Here is a 22,440-nt window from a genome sequence, read left to right as displayed (position 1 = left end):
TGACTCCAGGCTCCCCACCGAATAATTACCCATTTACTTCTAGAAATAAACTCTTATGGCTAGAAATCGGCACTATAAAAGCGTATGTGTGTATGATCATTAGATAATAAAAAGTCCAAAAAATTCGCGGCTATTCAAGCATTTACGATATATATATATATATAGCCTATATTAGGCCTAGTTACATTTCGCAACAGATGTATGTATATAATAATGTAGTTAAGTTTTATTTGCTTTATTTTATAACTACAGAAATATTTCGTTTTCCCAAGTAGTAGGCTAATGGTGTTGTTTAATTTTTAACTATTTATTAATTTTCTTTTTTTAAATCATAAAATATGAAAATAAAATGACAGATAACCTTTAAAAAGTGTTAACTTACGATTATTTTAGTAAATTAAATTCGCGTTATCAGTATACAAATAATACAGAAGGGTCTATGTTTCACCAGTTTCTTTTATTCCGACTTGGTCCCTGCGCGCGACAGGGAAAATTCCCACTGAATAGCAAAACTTCCCGGTCTGGATTTCAAGCTCTCTACCGGGCAGACATAAATAATCATCTAAAAATCTAAAATTTGAATCAAACGAACAAAGGATGAATCTACGTGAAACCATTCCTACAGTACTACACCGAGAGCATATTCTCAAAACATCTTTTGAAATAAACTTTTTTTTTTTTCTTGTCATTTTGCCCCCATTTTCATTCCTTTTTTAAACAGAGCTATATATACAGGATACCCTTAACAGATCAGTAAACAGGCTAAAGTTTAGATTTTCACATTGTTCATCCTTAAAACAAACAAAGCATTTCTTTTTCATTATTTTTTTCTCTCCTAAATATCATATTTAACACAAGAGTTGGAAACGAACAGAAAGTAAAGCTGAGTATTCGTTTTCAGAAATTTGATTTGTTTTGCCAATACTGAGGCCAAACGTGAATGGATATGGTTCAGGATGGGTAGCAGGTTGTGGCAGTTCCCTTTGGCATATTGACCCATCTCTGCTTCAGCACTGAGAGAAGACTAGGAAGAAATGTCAAGTTCTGTGTGTATTGCAGTGTGGTTCCACTGATTCTTCTCTGTGTGGGTGTAAATGTGTCTTTTACCACATTTGCTCCTGACCCAAAGACCCGACTTATTCAATGACTTTACCAAGCACAGCCTCCCTAACTTACCCTCTGAGATGCCTACATTACACTCAGAATCTTTATGTTCAGGGTTTTGAAACATGTTTGGTGCACTGTGTAAATTATAGTGATGATGTCCAGTGGGAGGCGCAGTGACTTGGTGACGACTCCAGTGTCAAACGGGTCTCCGGTGTGCTAGTGCTATATGGATTTGGTCGTGCTTTTTGTTGAGATGGTTTCTTTAATATTTTGTTTTGTTTTTAAGGAGAAGGATCAGCATACTTCCTTCCCCGCTGTGCCGGACGGCAGGATGTTCAGTTGGGTTAACTGGGCCGAATGTTCCTTTGCTTTGAGACGCAGAGCTGCGATGCTGGATGCCCTGCGGTCGGCGGCTGTAGAGGATGAGGAAGAAGGTGGTTCTGGTAGGGTTGTCGGCGGTTGCACTGGACCCTCCACCGGTGGTGCAGTTTGGCGCAAGAGAGCGGCGGCCGTGGAAGCACTGGTCAGAGGACCCATACTTGAGAAGAGTCTAAACAGAAGAGAGATACAATGATACACAATGTACTATACTCGTACAGAAACACCACACTGCAGTGATTATACAGCTAATTTTTATGTTTAGCAGTAGTTGGATGAGTCCAGGGTACAACAGAAGGGCCATGGGCATTTTTAGATGTGATAATTACTCTTAGAAATAAAGGTTCTTTATTGGTATCTATGGTTCCATGAAGAACCTTTTACATCAGTGGAAGCTGGACATTGCACAAAAGGATCTTTAGACTGGAAAAAAAGCTTCTTTAGATTATTAAAATCTTCACACTGAAAAATGGTTCTTTTAAGAACCGTTCACTGTTAGGTTCTTTGGAGAACCCAAAATGGTTCTTCTATGGCATCACTGCAAAAGCTTTCAGAACCTTGTGATCGCAAATGGTCTTTACCTGCCAAAAGTAGGTCCAATGAAGGCCGGATGCCTGAACATCGCTGTGCCCAGGAAGGTTCCTAGGCCAAGGGGTGTGGCAGGAGGGAGGGCGGAGCTGTTTGGGGGCGGTGCCAGGCCTGGGAATGCAGCTGCTGCTGCCGCTGCCGCGGTCCACGCTGACTCCAGAGCTGGGTGGGGGTGAGGTGGGAAGGGTCCTCCTTCCAGGTAGTGACTCAGGGGGTGAGCGGCTGCCAGCGGCCCGTGAAAGGGCAAGCCTGTGGGGTGAGCCTGGACACCTGCCTTTTCACGTTTCCTCCACTTCGCTCTTCGGTTTTGAAACCAAACCTAAGAGTTGGGAGAGAAGCCTCATTAAAGTCCAAACTTTACTAATAACTGCTGGTGTTCAGATGAATGCATCTATGCGATTAAGTTTGGAGTGAGGAACACGCTTAAATAGCTGGCCTTGAAGTTGTCCCTTCCCGTTTCTGATCCAGAGCCATTAATATTCCACCTGACAGCCTGCATGGTCGTTTAAGCATGAGCTTGTCGCTCTTGTTCATGTGCAATATTTGGTTCACTTTAATGAGGTGACAAATAGGCTGGAAGTCAAGGGTAATTACATGGCCCCAAACTTACGGTCTGTTACCCTAACTTTGCTAATTAAAATCTGGTTCGGGTAGAGCAAAAACGGGGTGGAGCGTGGTAATTAAGAGCCGTGTTAACAAAAGATGTCGGAATAAAAGCTGAACGGCATCCAATAACAATTAATGCACTTTAAATTAAATTCCTCCAAATGTAAGTTGCTTGAAAAGGCTATTTAACTTTCCCACGATCCCCCTCCTGTCCTGCTAAACCCCACCAGGTTGTGCAGCGAGAACACGACCTGCAGACAGGGACTTCATAATGAAGGAAAGTGTCAACAGACGAACAACAGGGACCTCGGCCCCCCTCACGCATGCTCCAAACCGTTTTGCATTACGTGGCCCCCGGGGCATTTATTAGCTTTATCACCTCCTGATCGAGCCTGTTAAGTGATTTGTCCTCCCACATCTCCAAATTGACATCTGTTGTTTTACAGGGCCAATAACCCTGGTAGCTTCCTCATGTTTGCACTGTCTCTTTGGTTATGAGAGTTGGGCTTGAACATGCAAGCCACGCTTTGAATAGAGAAAGGAGGGGTGGCAAACACCCTTAATAGTCTCTCACTCGTTCCAAGTGCAAAGCATCGGATCAATGCCGGTCTATTGCAATCACAAAATGGGAAATCAAATAGCATTATCCCCCTACCCCTCCCTCTCCCCCGCGCCGGCGATGAGAATTCAAACACCATTTTCTCCCTGGAATAGCAGTGTTTGCTCTCTCGCTAAGTGCGCTTTTATGAATCAGGGGCGTCTGTGTAATTGCCGCTAAAATGTTCGCTCTATTGTGTATAATAACTTTCGATAACAGGAAAGACCTTGCCATGACGTACAGGGTCATTTAACCAAGTTTACGATTGTCACTTTAAAATGAAATTAAATATAGACCATTAGGTATATTGTCTTAACGTCTATAAGTAAGCAAATTGCAAGAATTCGCAGGCTCACATCATTTAGTTAATCTCTACCTTCAAAATGTCGACAAGTTGTCATATTATAGGCAATTTCTCCCAATTCGCTGCAATTTAAATGCTTTTAACATCTGAATGGAGTCAAGGTTCTCGATTGTGTTTTATACAGTTCTCGTTAATATTATTATGCATTTAAATTCGATCTATTTTATGTTTCATTTTTGAGCTCGAAAGGAAGAAAAGTAAGCACTCACTTGCACGCGCGCTTCTGTCAGATCCAGCCTCATCGCGAGCTCCTCTCTGGAATAGAAAATATAGATCATCAAAATGTGTGCAGGGATTTTTTTTTTTTTTTTTTTAAATCCACAAACACCGCAAGAAAACAGATTTTGCCTAAATTGTCAGAAACCTATGAAAGCAATTTGGGGCTGATGAGAATCGAACGGATAACTTGTGCGTTTTTCATAATGGCTCGTTTCGTTGGGCGAAGCTTTAGTGCACTGACTGTAACAACATAATGATGGAAATAATGGCATCTAGACTATTATATGACAATTGAGCATTTACTGAAAATATACCTGGCTAAATTTATGACAATTATCTACCACGTCAATATAAACATCGATATTTCATGATCAACAACGAACATTTTGGTTAAAGAAAAATGGTCCTCGGGTAAATTTATCATTAGACAGACTGATGTTTTTTATTTGATAGGCTTATGTTGTGTGGCATATTGATTATTTTTATTTTATGCAACGTGACTATATGAATAACGAATACATGTGGGGCAATATTTTCAAAATAAAGTTCAAAAACAAAATTCTTATTAATGTTCAAATTGAAGCTGTGATTTCTCTAATAAAATAAAGAACATAAATTGTATAACAACATTTTTAATAAACAAAATCCATGACATAAGGATAAAGTACATCACATGCGTCTAAAAAATAGGTCTAATTTTATTATGCTATTTTATTTAAATCATGACATTTTTATTTGTTTATAATGCTTAATGTAGCCTATATTTCAGTTTGTCTTGTCGGCATTTTTATGGCATACCTTTCTAAACCTGTTCCTAAATAACATGAACCCAAAAATTTGCATTTTATCACTGACACTAAAAAATGGGCCTAAAACCCTTTCAGAACAGTCAAACTTAAATAAACCTCTTAATTAAAACTATTAATTTATACATTTGAGTTTGAAGTAGGCTGCTGCTGGCCTTAAGCTCTTTTAAGGCCCATGTATATTTATTTTGACGGTCACGAATATTCACAGTGATACTAGCTGTATAGTAGAGAATAATGTGAGTATCAGTCGTATAAGAATAAATTGTACATGACAGGACATAACCGAGTGTCCACACATTTCAGTGATTATTTCTCTGATATCTACTAAAGAATGTCACGCCGATTATCTCCTCAATTTAATATAGAACGATCAACCGGTGTGTTTTTTTTTTTTTTTTCTAAGCAAAACAGAATAAATTTTAGCTCCTAAACGGATTATAGCTATATATCCACAACAGAAGTGTTGGCCACAAAGGTTTTATTTCATGAATTTACCCCTTTTTTTAATTGATTGTTTACATAATATAATGTTTTCTTAAAAATATACATCTGGGGCTTTGTATTTTTAAAAATATTTGAAATATTCATTTTTAAATATTTCTAATTTAAATAGAAATATTAAATTGTTTATTTCTTCGAATGTTGATTTGTATTGGAAAAATAATTTAAAATAGGCTATGGATTAGTGATGTTATTTCGATGATAGTTAAAATATACAGATCTGAATTTAACAATATACATTTTTTTTATATATGCATTTTTAATATTTAGGAAAAATACTTATTCTATTTTTCGTTAATTTTAAGGCATGCATTCATAATATGACTTAGGAATTATTTATTTTTTCTGTCAGCGTTGTTAAATCTATAAACCGTAATAAGCGGTATAGCTACCTGGTGAACACATCAGGGTAGTGTGTTTTCTGGAAGGCCCTCTCCAGTTCCTCCAGCTGATAGCTGGTGAAGGTAGTCCTGTATCTTCTCTGCTTCCGTTTAAGCATCCCCTCCTCCGAGTCGCTGCCGGCTGACAGACACACACTGTCCTCTCCATCTTTTACATCCCCATCGTTGTGCAGGCTCTCTTCATCCTTGGGAGACAGACTGGCGTCTCCGCACGCCTCCTCTTTGACAACGTCCTCTTCAAACTTCAGCGTGCTGAGCTCCACCAGCTCCTGGGCCGTGTGCTCGGGGCTCTGGCCTTCATCACTCTGGCTGAAGGGCGCGTTCTCCCTGTACGACTTGCTACGGCTGATGCTGACTTGTGGCGCTTGGCTGATTTTGAGACTCTCACAGGCTTGGTCCAGCAGTCTCTCCCTCTCACCCTTCTCTAGATGCTCGTGAAACCCCCTCCCGGAGTCCAGGTACTTCCCCCCAGGGCCGTAGAGCCGGCGCAGTTTGGGCGGCAGGTGCATGTCCGAGTCAAACGAGTTTTCTTTCGAGGTGACTAGAAAAATAAAAGAATATAATATTTTTAAATGCACCAAGCACTGTGAATTAAAACAACATTAGGCTATATACGCACGTGCACCTATTCAGCTTTAGGGATATTGTAAATATTACGCACTCTAAAAAATGTTATTGGTGGTTCAGCCAAGAACGTATCAAGAACCATTTTTGTTGCATAAGGTTTTTTGTTTTTGTTTATACTGTCAGTTAAAAATAAAAAGTCATTTTTACAGGTTCGTCAATACTGTATAGTCATGGCTATCAGATGGTAATTTGAGATATACCATGTACTGAATGATTACCATGGTCGAAAACATGGATTTATGATTTAATACATTTTTTCTTAGCCTGATCAAAGTATTGGTCCATTAAGAAGCCATATGGGTTTTTTTCACAGTTTTATGAGTAACTTAAAAAGATTATCCATAAAGTTGTAAAGCATTTTGAAAAATAAAAAGTGTTATAACAAGTGAAGCATTTCAATGCTGCTCATTTAATTTTTTTTATTTGAGAGGTTCTCAAAACTTTCAGGACTTTGTTTTCACACCCAGAGGTGTTGCTTTTGACCAAGACACTATTTTTGTACACATTTCTTCAACTATGAAGTTAAATGCGCGCGAAATCATTTAACTGTAGGCTATGCCTGGTTTGTGACAAAACGTAAAACAGCATAAAAGAAATAACGTCAAAGCGTTCAGGCGCTTACCTTCAGCGGACTGGTCGTGGTCCGGTCTGACGGGCGCTGGCAAACTTTGCGCTCCCAGTTGTCTGACTTTACACGGGCTTCTTCTGCCCAGTATACTGTCTATGCAGTAGGAGGAAAGCACGGTGGGCGACTTGCTTTTACATTCGCTTCGGTCGCGGCTATCGTCGTCGTACTGACTAGTCATATTTGTATCGTCCGAAGTTGTGCTCAAGTGGGTGACTGTTAGTCTCTCTCGCACTGTATCTGAAACGTCTCTCTTGTCTATCCCACCCTGGCCGCTAATGCCATATGCACTGATCCGCGGTAGCTCCGCTCTCCATTCTGTTGCATTGACGTGTAACGCAAATCTGATTGGCTCCCAAGGGAACAAGGGGGATCTTTATATATTTTTCTATTAAAGTTAAACGGTATGAACTCAGCGAATGTTGTGATGGATTACTGAACTTACTGATATGCACCTCCACATTTAGACTTAAATTAGATTAATGAAGAAAGAATAAATGCGTTGCAGAGAAGTAAAAACTCTGAATTGAAATCAAATGATTTATCTAAACAAGTGGGAAAACGTGTTTTATTTTTAATCAAAACTAAAATATATTGTTTATTATTATTATTATTATTATTATATCGTGTCTTTTAAAATTCCAAATACATAAATAAAAATGAATAAAAATAAGAAGGTATTCAAATACACTAGCATTACACAAAATACACATCTATTTATTTTATTGAGAAGAATGCTGAAAGAGCATCTTGCTTTTTTTACTATAATTTATATATATATATTATTTGATACTGTTCGTGCCATGCACTTATTTATTTTTTTAGCCATTTTTAAAAAGGACACAGTCCGTTTGTCTAATTTTGGTTGTTCTGGCTATCTACCTGTTTAGTTGTGATACTATATTTGATGTTATTTTACACACTCCGTGCCATAGCCATTTCAAAAAGGAGACACAAGCCCATTTAGTAGAGGCGAGGCCTGACCGGGTGAATCGTTCACCTGGTCCTCGTGTGCGTTTACACACACCTAGCCTAATTGCCTGTCCTCTCAGAGTGAAGCGATCAGATAGCCATAGATGATTGACTTAAAAAGTGAGGGTGGTGATAATAGGCCGGTGAGAGCGTACTGCAGGCAACTAGACTCCAGAAGACTGGAGAGACAGATTGAGAACGTAATTTTAAATGAAAGTCTATTTAACCTGCTGCGGATGGCATGACCCTATCCGCCGCTCAGACCCATCAATGTTAAAAGGATCATTTTCACAATTCAATCCCAAAGTTGCAACGAAGCTGCAATTTACTCTCTCCTCTTCATAGGTTATATGATTCTGCTCGGGTGCTGACTGAGATTAGGGTCGTGAAAATACTGTATGTGAAGAATGCTCGAGTTTAAAAACATTTGTGAAAGTTTTGATGTTTGGCCTTAATTGGACTTCTGAGACACCAGCTTCATAATAAAAACACCGAACATACACTACGACGAATTCTTTTTTTTTTCCCCTCCTGAAACTTAAGCACCAAGCAGATCAACAGAAGAGAGTAATGACAATAATAACAATATAAGACATTTTTTCTCGTTCCCAAACAGGCGCGTAATGCAGACGGGTATTTAAAGTCGCTATGTAATTTGGGGGCACAATTTGATTCATTTATACGCGCTCTGTTATTAACCCAAGAAAAGAAATGTCAGGGACTATTACCGCCAGCAGGACATCCGCGCTTTGTTTAAATGCACTAATTACACGCACGCATTTGGGGAAAAGCGCAATTTTCCCATATTCAGTCCTGAGTCTATTTAGCGCTCTACGTGCGGGCAGGCAAGCTGTTAGTGGGTGCCAGTCAGTTTCACGCTCCTCTATTACCCGATACCACAGTGTGTCATATTTTCACAACAGCCTAACTTGATAATTTCTACAATCGTCTTCTGTTTTGCAGGGTTTACATGGCCCATAATCCGTTGGGCTTTGGCTACGCTTATGCAAACCACCCCCTGTTCCGATAACAAGAAGCTTTCCTCAAACTGTAAGTAACAGTAGGTGACACTTTACATCGTTTCGATGATGTTATATCAACAGCTCAACAGCTGTGTCTCAGAGTGTGTCTAAATCCCTAATATAGACTCCATCACTCCCACGTTTTCAAGCAGCGCCATCTCCTGGTGTTAACAAAAGCGCTCAGTCGCTTGAGCAAAAAAACTAAACGAGCATCTAAACTGCATCATGATTGACGCTGTTTTAAATCATCAGTTGTAATTCATGTGGAAAGTTTCCGCCACATTTCGTTTTGATGATGGATAATCACGGATAATTGCATATTAATCTAAAACATTTTGTGCTTTTATGAGAATCTATCTATCTCTATCTATCTATCTATCTATCTATCTATCTATCTATCTATCTATCTATCTATCATCTGCCATCTCAAAACATACATGAGCTGGAAGTTCAGATTATTAATTAGTTGGTGGTAGAGGTTACTGTGTGGTTAGCGGCTCGCTGTTGTATTTAGGAGCCACACTGATGACAGTTGTGCTCCAGAGGTGGTGTGTCTTCATTCCTGTTGCTGTGACTTAATTGGATGCTGCTCTGCTTGAAAGGGCGAACAAAAAGACGTGCTCTCAGACTCGCGAGTAAGCAAAGTTAATTAGTGGTTATTAACACCACGCATAATGAGAGCGCGAGGGAGTCAATTTAATGACTTTGTTAGCTTAAGTTTAGAATGACAGTCGATGATCGGAACAACAATAGCAATCTAGAACGCAATGATCATCTGTAATTTTCAACAGTAATACGCACTAATAAAAACAAAAGGACTCTAATTTTGTTCAACTGACTCGATAATTTGAATTTATTTAAAAAGAGGGAGAGAAGAAGGAAGAGGAAAGACAACTCAAACATTTTAACCAAAGATTATCCTGTCTTTGGAGACACAAGTAAATAGGATTACAATTGTTTTATTGCTTGCATACCAAATTATTGTTTATTGGTAGGCTTTCAGAAAGATTCTTCTGTGCAGACTGAGTGATAACACTTGATTTTGCTCCATTTTTCATCCCTAAATGCTTTCTGGCATCCATAAGGAATCAAGAGTCTGCAGCTCACATTATTTGCATATGTATTGTCCACAGATGCATGACTTGTATTGGCCGTCTAAATTCACAACCACATGACCAGCAATCATTTAATGAGTTAATTAATGAGTTAATTAGCAAAATTGAATTTTGTGAGATATTGAGTTTACTAACAATCACAGCAGGCCCAAATTTTGATTTGTTTCTCAGAAGAAATAATGTCATACGCGTTTGTGCTGACATATGAGTGAATAAATGAAATAATTTTTATTTTTGAGTAAACTACCTCTTTAAGTGTTGGGCATTGCATTGTTCACAAGGGGTGAGGCTAAATGAATTAGGTGCCAATTTGCTCTTCCGGTCGAGAGGGATCATTGTCAAAAAAACTTTTTTTAATATCACTTCAACTTTACCTCACCACACAGGTGCTTCCTATATCATTAAGACCATTAAACAGAAACCTATGTTCTAACAAAGTCAGTGTTATGCAAATAAATTATTTTTTAGCTTACTTTTGATATAGCCTAGTCTCGAATAATGGCATGCACTTTCTCTTAAACTGAACTTTTGCTTCGAAAAAAGGGAGATACAAGCAGTAGCACGGGGACAAACGCAAGGCATCCCAATTTTTAAAAGTTGAACTTTTATTTATTTATTTTTCTGGGGGGCAAACACATCCGTTTATTGCGTGTTTACATAGCAAAACAATGGAAAGGTAGCGCTGTGAAAAGTAGCGCCGGCCCCTTTATTCAGCGACTTTCTGGTGGGTCAAATTGCAAATTTATGTCGGAAATGAATGACGTAAATATTAAAGACGTTCTAAACAAATTTGTGATTTATATTTGTAATGTTTAAATCTGTAATAAAACCAGCCTATAAATAAAGACAGTAGGCCAACTGTGTTTTGTCTTTGCACGATTCTACCTGAAAGCGGCACAACGGCGAACTGTTTCTATGGTAACTTCCTCAAGCTAATGCTACTTTTGTTCGCTGGCAATTATTTCGCGCACTCTTGTAGCTAGTTTTTGTGGTAACTAAACGTCTCTTGGAACCGTGGTTTGGACATATATGCTACTCGTGTTAAAACAAGGCATAGCTTGCTTTCTGGTCTTATTTGGGTTTGTTAGACCCGCCAACCCCATTTATATTACGGTGCAGTAGCCTTGAGATCATACAGTTGCGGCCGACTGGCCTCATTTGGAAGTTTTTCAAGTTTCTATATTTTTTTGCGCATCATTTCATATAAGTCTGAATGTCATTTTTTGTAGATTAGAGGGGACGCGAGGTCTCCACAGCACTCTTATCGATTTGTGGAACGTGAAGCGTGGAATGGCTTCTTTAATAATGCATTTGGGTGAAAGGTCACAAATATGAGTTGGAACAATTTGGCGTCTCCGATCTTATTATCGTTTGGGCCTGAAGAAGTGTACAGGGGCTTCTGGACTTGGCATATATTTATTTTATTTCATTTTTTTCTTTTTGCCTGTAAAGAGGGTTCATGTGCGCTGATGATCTAAAGAGGTGCTCTTGCCCTTTATTGATTGCTTCTTGGAAAGAATATGAATGTCTAAATTCAAGAATGACAATCCTTTATTAAGTTAATCAAAGTAATGCATGCAAATTATTCTTCTTCTCCCATGAGCTTATCAAAACCTCTCCCCTTGAGTTTGAAGAAGTCCATTTATTCAGTTAGCGTCAATAACACGCGCAAATATCGCCATGCAAATGAAAGTTGATTAGAGTAAATTAGGGACTTAGCTGCTATCTGACCTTGTCTGAGTTTTATGTAAATTTTGTAAAAACGACACAAGGAAATAAATGACATTTAGACGTTCGTATAAAAGAAGTAATCAAGAGGTTTTCAACGACAGGAAAATAATTTTCGTGTATTTCGCTGGGCTTTATCAAGAGCCGGAGAGCATCACAGAAGGAGGTCATGTATTATGGAATAATATTTTACTATCTTGAGCATAGGAGGCTATGGGTCAATGATGAGACGCTATTTTTTATTTCATGCAGAAATTACTTAAATCTTCTCATTGTCTGAGTCAAAAATATTAAGTAGGACTTGAAGTATAAAAAATGTATTAGGTTGGAAAAAAAATAAAGTAAAATGTCTCATTAAAAGGTAGAGATTCTTGATAAAGGAAATGTTGGCAGATGTAGTAGTTTGAAGTGGATAATTTATTTTTTATTTAGATGTGTAATTTTGTTTTAAAATATTGATATTTGAAAACCTTTCGTCTGCCAGATTAGTGCCGTATGTGCAAGAAGCCCGTTTGTTGTAACAAAGCTTCCTCACTGTTTTTATCTAAAAATAAAAATAAATGCATGTTATTGATATTCATGAACATGAATCCAGAAATTCATTGACAATTCCGAAAATTCATTGTAAAAATGTAATGTAAAAAGGCATTTATTTTTTAAATCATATCTTTGATTTTTGTGTACACATGTCTATTCAAAGAATAAGGAAGGCTTGTAATTAAGGAAGCTTAAAAAGTAGTTTTGTTCTTTTATTGATACATTTTTAGGGTCGTTCAAAATTTTATGTCGACCAAATATTGTGGTAAGCGATCAAGCTATTTTGATAAATGGCCAGTGACCATTTCTAAATGTGTTATATTGGTTCTACTGACATCTAGTGGAGCTGTAATGCATCAGAAGAAAACTGGAAAAACTCCAAATTGGCGTTGCACTGTAGGCCAAAACACTGCACAAAAATATGCTTGCCTATATGACTAATTCAGCCCAGGAGGCCCAGGAGATGTTGATAAAGCACCAAACATGATGTCTTGGGGTATTGTTAATGAGGTCTGTGGATACTTATAGGGGATAATCCCCAGCAGTTCATCAGAGACTTCATCTCAAATGAAATTAGCTTCCTGCGTGGTGCTGAGATGGCTTCTCTGGAGTTCAGCTGCGATGGTAATGGCTGCTGTGACAGCTCTCCTCGGGCTGAGTCCAGCTCCGTCCCTGTCTCCAGTCTCTGCCTCCACACGAGGCCAGTTATTCTATTCCCCTCTTTCTTTTTCTCCTTCAGGACTCTAGCTCCCATAGTTATGTTTGTTTTGCTTCCCTGTTGCTGGCAGATTGGAAGTGGTCAGGGGTGGCTGACAGTGATAAAAGGGGATATTTTGCTTTGTTTGTGTGTTTGAGATGGGTTGAGATGTGTGTGTGAAAAGGCCAAGAAATTTATGTGAATGTTTCAGAGGGCATCATTAGTAGAAGCTGACTGCTCTCCAAGCCCTCCAGACCAATTTAGTGGGAGAGACAAAACCGTTTTGATCCTGGGTTGCTGGTCTGAACTGCACGATGGGGAGCCGAGTGAAGCCATGCAATCTATATTGGATTTCTTACTTCTCTATTTCTTGGTGCTTGGAGTCCCTGTGGTTAGGAAGTAGTAACAGTAAATTCGGTCTGTCCCTCAGGGTCATGGTGGTCTCACCCCTGTTTTCAACAACAGGAATTTAACAGGGTCAAAAAGCTACAGTAGACACTCATGGGTCATCCAATATTTTCTCTGTCATTCTCTTCTCAATTGTTTTTTTTCCCCCACTCCTCCTTGAGCTTTGAATGAGTTTGATGCAACATGTCACTCTTAAAAATAATGGTTCCAAGAAGGCTTTGAAGGCACCTTTGATTCCATGAAGAACATTTAACATCCATAGAACCCATCTGATTAAGGTGGAAAAAGGTTCTTCAGACTATATGATCCTCACAATAAGAAAAAATGGTTCTTTAAAAAAACTGATATGTTCTTTGGGGAACCAAAATGGTCCTTCTGTGGCAACGCTGCGAAAACCCATAGGTAGATGCCTTAACACTCGAGAGCAAGTTGCTGATGCATGTAAATCTATATCTTTAGTAGACTTCTGACGTTGCTTTTGCTAAACTAACACAACAAGACAAAGCCATTAGCTAACAAGGCATTTAAAAGGTACTTTAGTTTAAAAACCTGTAATACTGAGTTAATACATATTAAACAGAAAATATTAGTTAATACATATTAAACAGAAAAAAACACATTCTTACCTGTGGAAGGTTATCCAGTTTCTTCGGGAATTTAAATTTAGGCAGTTTTTACAAACAGATGCTGCACAATGTTGTTGCATTTTGAAACTCATTGATTGTTATTGTGAGCGACGACATAGACCTTCCAAGATGGCAGACACTTCAACGTATCTGGAGCGGTCAAATGTGGCATCTATACATATCTATGCGAAAATCCTCTTTTAGAACCTTCAAGAGGGTAGAAGAACCATTTTTGGTTTCTTAAAGAACCTTTCAGTGAACCGATCTTTAAAGAACCATTTTTTTTCTGTGAAGAACATATTAATCTGAAGAACCTTTTTGCTCAGTGTGAAGGTTTTATAGAAGAGGTTCTTCATGAAAACATCAATGCTAATAAAGAAACTTTATTTCTAAGAGTGTGGCTGGTGTTGTTCAGTATCAGCAATTGAAATCCAATCAGATATTACCTGCTGTTCTTTGATATTAGTGCTTAAGCTATCTCACCAAATCTCAACCGTTTTAGCTTGTGCGATTGTTATGTCAGTTACTTTCTACTTAATTCACTAGTATTGGTCAATAAGAGCGCAGTTTTTGTACGTTCTTGTGCATATTCAAACAAAAACACACACAGATGCATTTCCGCATAATTCCTTAAATAAATTTCCCGAGCAACCAGCAGCAACAACTGCCAATGAGATTTTCAACACAAGTAATTATGTTTTCGCATGTTTCCCCCCTCCTTCCTAAAAAAAATCCTTATAACTAAGCGATTCAAAAGCAATTTTCTCTGTGGGAAGAGAATGTAATTTGCTATTCAGTGACATTCTGATGTGTAAAAAACCAGAAGCCGGTGGTAAAAGGTATCTCTAAAGTCTGTGTACAGTGCATTAATGGGCATAACCGGGGGAGGAGGGGAGAGATGTCAGGTAGGGCACCATTTAATGACTCCAGAATAATCCCTCTCTCATTAGTGAAGGCTCTGAGGATCCACCGGGGCTTGAACTGGTAGAGCGTGGCATGCCGCTACAGTCTTTATCTTCATATTAAACCATTTGCATAACATTACAGCCGCTGGAGAGACTCCCTTAACAAGGCCAGTTGCTCTTCATTTTAAAAGGGGACAGTGGGTGTCTCAGCAAATCTATTCAGCGGTAAGTGGAACTACTGCCGGTGCAAATGCAGTGCGAGGTGAGAGGGATCAGGACGCAGCATTTGGAAGCACATTTATCATACACTTGCTCATGCATCAGGCTGGGTTTGGGGTGCCTCCAAAAATCCATACACAGTAGCTCTACCATCTATCCTGAATTTCCAGGATTTACAGACCGCATTGCATCCTGTGATTGTGAATTGCACTGAACGGAATGTGTGGGGGACTGATTTCAAGTCCATCAACATGTAGTTTATCCAGGGGGGGGGAGAACATCAAGGCTATATTGTAGAAAATACTCTTGCTCATCTGTGCACCTATCATGAGCCATTTTTGTCACTCTATTGCCTGTGGAAGAACGCAGCTTACTTTAAGAAAGGCGAGGGAGAGAGAGAGGCGTGACAAAATTAAAATCAGTCATTTTTTCCCTGAGGAGCAGATCAATTTCCGCAGACTGGGTCGAGATATTTTCCGGCATTAGTCTTTCTCGACTTGAGCACAGCACCTAAACGGCCTGCCAGCGGGAGTCTCGGCACAGCTGCACGCTTCAGTAGAGAACAGTTACTTCTGCCGCTCTGAGTTTATTTGCGCCTCACCATGAGAATTGCCATAATTTACCCCACCAACACATCACCTCCCCAAAAGATGAGAGAAAGGGAATAGTGTGTGGAATGAAAGAGGCAAATTGATTCGACGTGATATTGTTTTCTGTTTTTTATTACGCCTATTCATTTTCTCAGAAAGAAATGCACAATTGGACCGGTGCCCGAGTTCAGTGTCATACTGTGGAACCTTAGACACAAGCCTACATAATGGCCCGGCCTGTTGCCTATGTTTAAATTATGGAAACAACTACAGCATTTGAACAGCTCTGGCCTTCTGTGCAGTGCAGGATGAAGCATGTACAAGTTACAGACTTGTAACATCAATTAATGTTATTTGATCACTTGCATTCTGATTTGTGATCATCTAAATGGATGTTAAAGGACAGAATTGGAATCATGAATCAGCATACCAGAATATTACATATTACACACAACATCTATATGTTAACAGGGAGAAGGTTACATAAAAAAAAACATACTTTTTAACACCAGATGTTCAATTTTGATGGTCAATCCACTATTGATTTATATAGAATTGTTGTACAATAGCCTATTTAATGTCATTACATCAGAATTGTAGGCTACTTCTGGACACACACACACACACACACACACACACACACACACACAAATTAATAAGAAATCGCAAAAAGACAGTGTAGGCTTACATTTACCTCAGTGTAAATGCAATTAACGTAGCCTTTGTATCCATATTTGCTTCCGTTTTAATACATTTTAACTTTTGTAATAATTTTCCACAAATATGGTAACAGTATATTAAAATTTGAGATGCATAGTTAAACTTGGGGATTAAAACCCCAAACACAGATGAACAGTAGGCCTACGTGCAAGAAATATAGAAAAACAAGAAATATAGGCCTACGTGCATTTTTTAAAGGCCTGAGAACTGGACTTTATGATCTTGCCTTAACTGACATTTGCTGTACCTGTGCCAGGGGTCATTCTTTGCACGATCTGTGAACCTCAAACCTCTCCTCCCCTCCTAAACGTTGCCCAAATCTCCGGTTGCGTCACGAGCCGTGTCTGAGTCTAATTAAAACCATATTGAGAAAAACGTAAATACGACCCAAGTTCCTCCCTCGGTCTTCTGCTGCAACAGAGCGCGGACTCGGTACGAGCGGTTTCAAGGGACCAGTACTGACCGAAGATCTTCTGTGGAAAGTTGCAGCTCATTTTGAAGTTTATATATTACTAGACTGCACTAGTAAATAACGCAACAATGGCTGGTTTGAAGGTAAGTGCACTTTGGACTGAATGGACAAATGCTTGTCTAAAATAAAATATTATAAGCTTAAACTTCGTAATTATATCGTAATAAAGTTTTATTCACGATCTTTTTCAGGTTATATATCATATACTTTTTTCTTCGTTTTTTATTTAGATATGAACCCATTGCAAAAATTAGGCTTGTTTATTATGTTTGAAACAGCGCTGTAAACTCACCGGTACATCCTATGAGCATAGTGAGGTCCGAATCTTTCTTTTGAGTCGGATCTTTTTATTGAATAGGTAGAGGTGATTCACAAAACCCATCTTCATCTAAAAAAAACCCTAAACCTAAACAAACGCGTGAAGATGCTTTTGGGAAAAGCAGCCCTGAACGATTTATTCAGGACTCACGAGACAATCTATCTTTAAGAGCAGTTCACGAATGTAAAATGAGACTTTATATTTTTATGAGCTGAAATATAGAACTGAACAACAAACTTAACTGGGATACATGACATTACAGCAAAAACCTAAACTGTAAGTATGACTTTATTGGATTGTTTCAGAACATGTAGATATACAATGCCAGGGACATCGATCAATTGATTGTCTGAATCGATTCTTTGAAGCGAACTGTTCGAAAGAACCGATTCCTGAAAATTAGTTTTACATGTCATCGTTACATGAGGAGGATATGGGGGGCGTTCCAACTTGGCCAATCAGATCACTGGAATCTGCAGCTGCCCAGATGAGGTTAATCTCGGCTCTTGGCTACATAAAGTGTAGGCTGCACAAAACCTTTGTTTATGCATGCTTTTTCCACAGAATGCTCTTGTTTTATAAAACAAAAGCCGAAAAGTCAAAGGAAATCTGACAGTCTATTAAAGCAGACTCTTGTTGAGCTCAACTGTAGAGAAGGAGAATGTAAACAACTGGCTTTTGTCAGATGTTTTTAGATTAAATTTTAAAGTGAAATCTTAATTCCTATGAGTTTATTGTCATATTTAAGTCCTCCATATGTTTTCAGTTATACATATTTGAGATGTTTAAGAGCTGCTCTGTACGCATCTGCAGATGCACCATGACTAAGCACATTTGTTGTTTGTCGCCCACTCGTTGGAAGGGGGAGATATGGCCCTACACAGCTTCTTCTGTGTTTTCTACTCTGATTTATCACATTTTGCCACTTAGTTTGCTCTGAAAATAAAATGAACTCATACTTAATCAATACTGTTGAAATAACTGTGTTGTAGTACATGAGCGGTTTTGGAAATGAGTTTGCATCTGAGGACCCTCGCTGTCCAGGATCTCTACCTGAAGGACAGGTAATACCACAACTTTCATCCCCTACCTGACCAATTAACAGTACTCATTAAAAACTCAGTTTAGTTTATTGTTTTATAGAACAATCCACAAGTGTGTCCATATGGCCTATATGCTGAGCAGCTCTCTGGTTCTGCCTTCACTTGCCCACGGTCGGCCAATAAGAGAAGGTATATAAAAAACCAGTATGTAACATAACCTAAACCCTTATGATTTGTAAGAAATGAGCACAGCAAACTTTTATGTTTATAGCTGGCTGTACCGCATTTTACCCGCTGTGCGCCACAAGCCTTTCACTCCGATGAGCTGTGGAGATCTCACGGAGAACTGGAATGAAGTGGAGCCCGACCCCAACCAGCTACGATGGAAGCCGTTTAACATCCCTAAATCTTCTGAGAAAAAAGTGGATTTCATATCGGTAAAAGATTTCATCCTTGTCCACACTGCTCATATGGCCTTCATATTTAAATAATTCTCAGTGATGCCCATTGTCATCGGTTTGATATTTTCAGGGTCTACATACAGTCTGTGGAGCTGGAGATTCAAAATCTCGGAATGGAATTGGCATCCACATGTATACCTGTAACACTTCAATGATTGACAGGTCAGTTTGAATTGGACTGAACTCACCAATGATTTTATCCCCCTTCTCTGTACAGTGTTTTTTAAAGATGGTACTTTTTCTTTTCATAGATGTTTCCAAAATGCAGATGGTGATTTCCTTATTGGTAAGCTTGTGGTCTTGTTATTCATGCCATATATATATTTTTAAAAAATATATATTTTTCAGGATTAATATATGATTTGGATTTTTGTAGTAGTACCTTTTGATTAGGACTGCAATTTGTGTTTCAGTGCCCCAACAAGGTGAAATCCTGATTACTACAGAATTCGGGAAGATGATGGTGGAGCCCAATGAGATTTGTGTCATTCAGGTGTTACTCTAATATCTAGAAGAAAAAGTTGTCAGTACATCTTTTTGTTGTTTTTGAAAGAATTCTCTGAAAGAGTGCTCACCAAGGCTGCATTTATTTGATCAAAAATACAGTAAAACAGTAATATTGAAAAAGAAAAGGAAAGGACGTGACGAGTGGCCAATTTGTGCTCTGCATTTAACCCATCCAAGTGCACACACACAGCAATGAGTAGTGAACAAACACACACACACAAACCGTGAACACACACCCGGAGCACTGGACATTCACTCCCCCCACCTACAATCCCTGCCAGACCTGAGACTCGAACCCGCAACCTTTGGGTTACAAGTCCGACTCTCTATCCATTAGGCCACGACTGAAATATTACTACATTAAATTATTTTTTTATTTAATTTATTAATGTGATGGCAAAGCTGAATTTTCAGCCGCAAATACTCGAGTCTTCAGTGTCACATAATCCTATTAAATTATTTTCAATGTTGACAACAGCTGTGCTGCTTAATATATTTTTTTTCCAGAATTCTCTGATGAATAGAAAGCTCAAAAGAACAGCATTTATGTGAAACAGAAATCTCTTGCAACACTATAAATGGCTTTATTGTCACTTTTGATCAATTTAACGCACCCTTGCTGACTAAAAGTATTAATTTACTTGAGAAAAAAATATCTTACTGACCCCAAACTTTTGAATGATAATCTACATTCAAGTTTGCATTCAATATTACAATAAACAACACAAACTCCAATTTCTTTTTTTTTTACGTACTCTTCTATGTTTCCCAGCAAGGGATGCGTTTTAGTGTTGATGTGTTTGGAGAAACCAGGGGGTACATTCTAGAGGTGTTTGGGGCCCACTTTGAGCTGCCTGACCTGGGTCCTATAGGTATGTACAACATAATTAATTTTTTTAATGCCTTTGAATAACATAAGCTTTCATAGGCTGCTGGGAAAAGTCTATTAATTTGGTTGTGCATTGCAGGGGCTAATGGACTGGCTAACCCTAGGGACTTCCAAACACCTGTGGCTTGGTACGAGGACCGTACTGTAGCCACAGGTTACACCGTTGTCAACAAGTACCAGGGAAAGCTCTTCTCATGTCAACAGGTGCCATGAAATGATTACGTCATTAGTAATTCCCATTACTAACACTGCTGACATCAATGAGGCACTGAATGTTAGATTACACACAAAAAGTACAATTTGTCCATGCAAGATACGTCTTTAATAAGACCAATATTTCAAGCATCATTCTGCACTGAATTTATTTCCCTGTCTTGTCGAGTGAATAATTGACTTGTTATGGCTGTCACGAGCAAATTAGAGACAGCAAAAGTAGCATCACAAGGCAGTATCACTTATTGTAGCGAAAAGAAATGCAGAGCGAGCGCATCTATAGTTGAGCACACAGGTCTCACCGTCTGTACTCTCTTAAATGGTTTACGGTCTGTCTTGAAGGAGAAGGTACAGCCTTATCCTGTTGTTTTGTCCTCCAACTGAGTGCTAAAATTGCTTAAATTAGCTTATTATTTGCTTGACTGGGAAAATATGTTTGTGTTTTGTGTGTACGAGTTTTTCTTCTTCATTTTAATAGAGTCTGGTAGAGTTATCCCGAGAACTGTTATGCCTGAGATTACAAACCTCGGGGTCCCAGAAACCCCAGGGTGCATGGAGAGCGTCTTTGTGTGACTGAATGTAACTGTAAAAACAGTCATGTTCTTGTTTGAGTCGCTGGATTTGTGTTTGTGTGTACAGTTGTGACTGATGTTTTACCTTGTGTTTGTTTGTGTGTGTGTGTGTGTACATCTGGGTGGGTTGAAACAACAGGAGGGCGCATGAGGGTCAGGACAGCCGGCAGTCTCAGCTGTAATGAATTATATTGATTTTGCAGGCAGCATTCAAAATCTGTCTGCTGCAACATTATCAAGCGAATGGAGTATAAAATTGCGGTTTTTAACGAAGACATTTTTTCGCCCCGTAACCTACTATTTCAAGCGCAGGAGTAGAGCGTCAAAACAAAACGATGCCGTTTAAACGCTTTATTGAGGGCATTGATCGGACGTCTTAGTGTTTCGCATTTGACATTACTATTGATTATTTACTCAAAGCCTACAGAAATTCATTACGTGGTGTATTATTACAGTACCCAAGTTTTTGTCATTTTAAATGTGTTCAAATAGGACTTTTCGCCATTTAATGTGGTGGCATGGCACGGAAACTACACACCGTGCAAATACAACCTGGAAAACTTCATGGTCATCAACTGTGTGGCGTTTGATCACGCAGTGAGTAATTTGCTTCATTTGACGTCTTAAAATCACTACATTTGAGCTGGCAATCAAATTAAATTATTTTTTTATTTCCAGGATCCGTCGATTTTCACCGTTTTGACAGCCAAATCCACACGTCCAGGTGTGGCCATTGCAGATTTTGTCATCTTTCCTCCTCGTTGGGGTGTAGCCGATCACACCTTTCGGCCTCCTTACTACCACAGTAAGTCTGAGTTGTTGACTACATACATAGTTTACCAAAACCAAATGAAATTTGACGCGGTTAAAGAGCGCCCTCTGTCTATGCTAACAGGGAACTGCATGAGCGAGTTTATGGGATTAATCAAAGGCCACTATGAAGCAAAGGAAGGAGGTTTCCAGCCTGGAGGAGCCAGTCTCCACAGCATCATGACTCCACACGGCCCTGACTTCGACTGTTTTGAGAAGAACAGTACAGCTGTTCTGAAACCAGAGAGAGTTGCTGAAGGCACTATGGTAATGTTTTAATGTTTCGTTTTGAAATACATTATGTAAAAGGCTAGATGATGTTCTGAATAATGCTGTATCCAACAGGCATTCATGTTTGAGTCATCCTTCAGCATGGCTGTGACCAAGTGGGGATTGGACACCTGTCACCGTCTCGATAAGAGCTACTATAAATGCTGGGAGGCTTTAAAAAGTCACTTCAATCCAAACTGGAAACCCAGCAGCAAGTAGCAGTAGTCATAATATTTGTCTGATAATATATGATTTTGTGATATCAAAATAAAGCATGCTGTTGGAATATAACCACTAAAACAAAACGGAGTGGTTCTGCAGGTTTTATAAAGATGCATTTAAGACATTTTAAAGACCTTTTTAAAACAAAGTAAAGAAAATTTAAGGAACTCAGTACATCAAAATGTAAATGTCTAGGAGCACACCATGAGTCGTATTAATAAAGTTTGAAAATACAACATTCAATAGGTCTCCATTACTTTTTAATTAATTTACCAAAAAAAAAGAGAGAGAGAAATCCAA

General features: G+C 38.8%; 2 protein-coding genes across 2 annotated transcripts; one reads left to right on the top strand and one right to left on the bottom strand.

Annotated features, from left to right (window-relative positions):
• Positions 1-453: 453 nt before the first annotated feature.
• Positions 454-7,272, bottom strand: arxa (aristaless related homeobox a). Its single transcript, XM_058764666.1, has 5 exons — positions 6,821-7,272; positions 5,563-6,112; positions 3,851-3,896; positions 2,067-2,392; positions 454-1,657 (listed from the first exon to the last, which is right to left on the bottom strand). Exons 1-5 carry the CDS (start codon positions 7,002-7,004, stop codon positions 1,402-1,404), a joined length of 1,362 nt encoding a protein of 453 aa, XP_058620649.1. The 5' UTR covers positions 7,005-7,272; the 3' UTR covers positions 454-1,401.
• Positions 7,273-16,747: 9,475 nt separating this feature from the next.
• hgd (homogentisate 1,2-dioxygenase) lies at positions 16,748-22,383 on the top strand. The gene is made up of 13 exons (XM_058765923.1): positions 16,748-16,917; positions 18,146-18,217; positions 18,297-18,385; positions 18,468-18,633; positions 18,728-18,819; positions 18,909-18,943; positions 19,071-19,150; positions 19,937-20,036; positions 20,133-20,257; positions 21,331-21,435; positions 21,517-21,643; positions 21,734-21,915; positions 21,994-22,383. The coding sequence occupies exons 1-13, from the start codon at positions 16,903-16,905 to the stop codon at positions 22,135-22,137; spliced, it is 1,332 nt and encodes a 443-aa protein (XP_058621906.1). The 5' UTR covers positions 16,748-16,902; the 3' UTR covers positions 22,138-22,383.
• Positions 22,384-22,440: the final 57 nt, after the last annotated feature.

Source organism: Onychostoma macrolepis, chromosome 24 (genome assembly GCF_012432095.1).
Source record: "Onychostoma macrolepis isolate SWU-2019 chromosome 24, ASM1243209v1, whole genome shotgun sequence".
Taxonomy (NCBI): domain Eukaryota; kingdom Metazoa; phylum Chordata; class Actinopteri; order Cypriniformes; family Cyprinidae; genus Onychostoma; species Onychostoma macrolepis.
The sequence above is the reverse complement of the archived record's forward strand: the minus strand, read 5'-3'. Positions and strand labels throughout refer to the sequence as shown.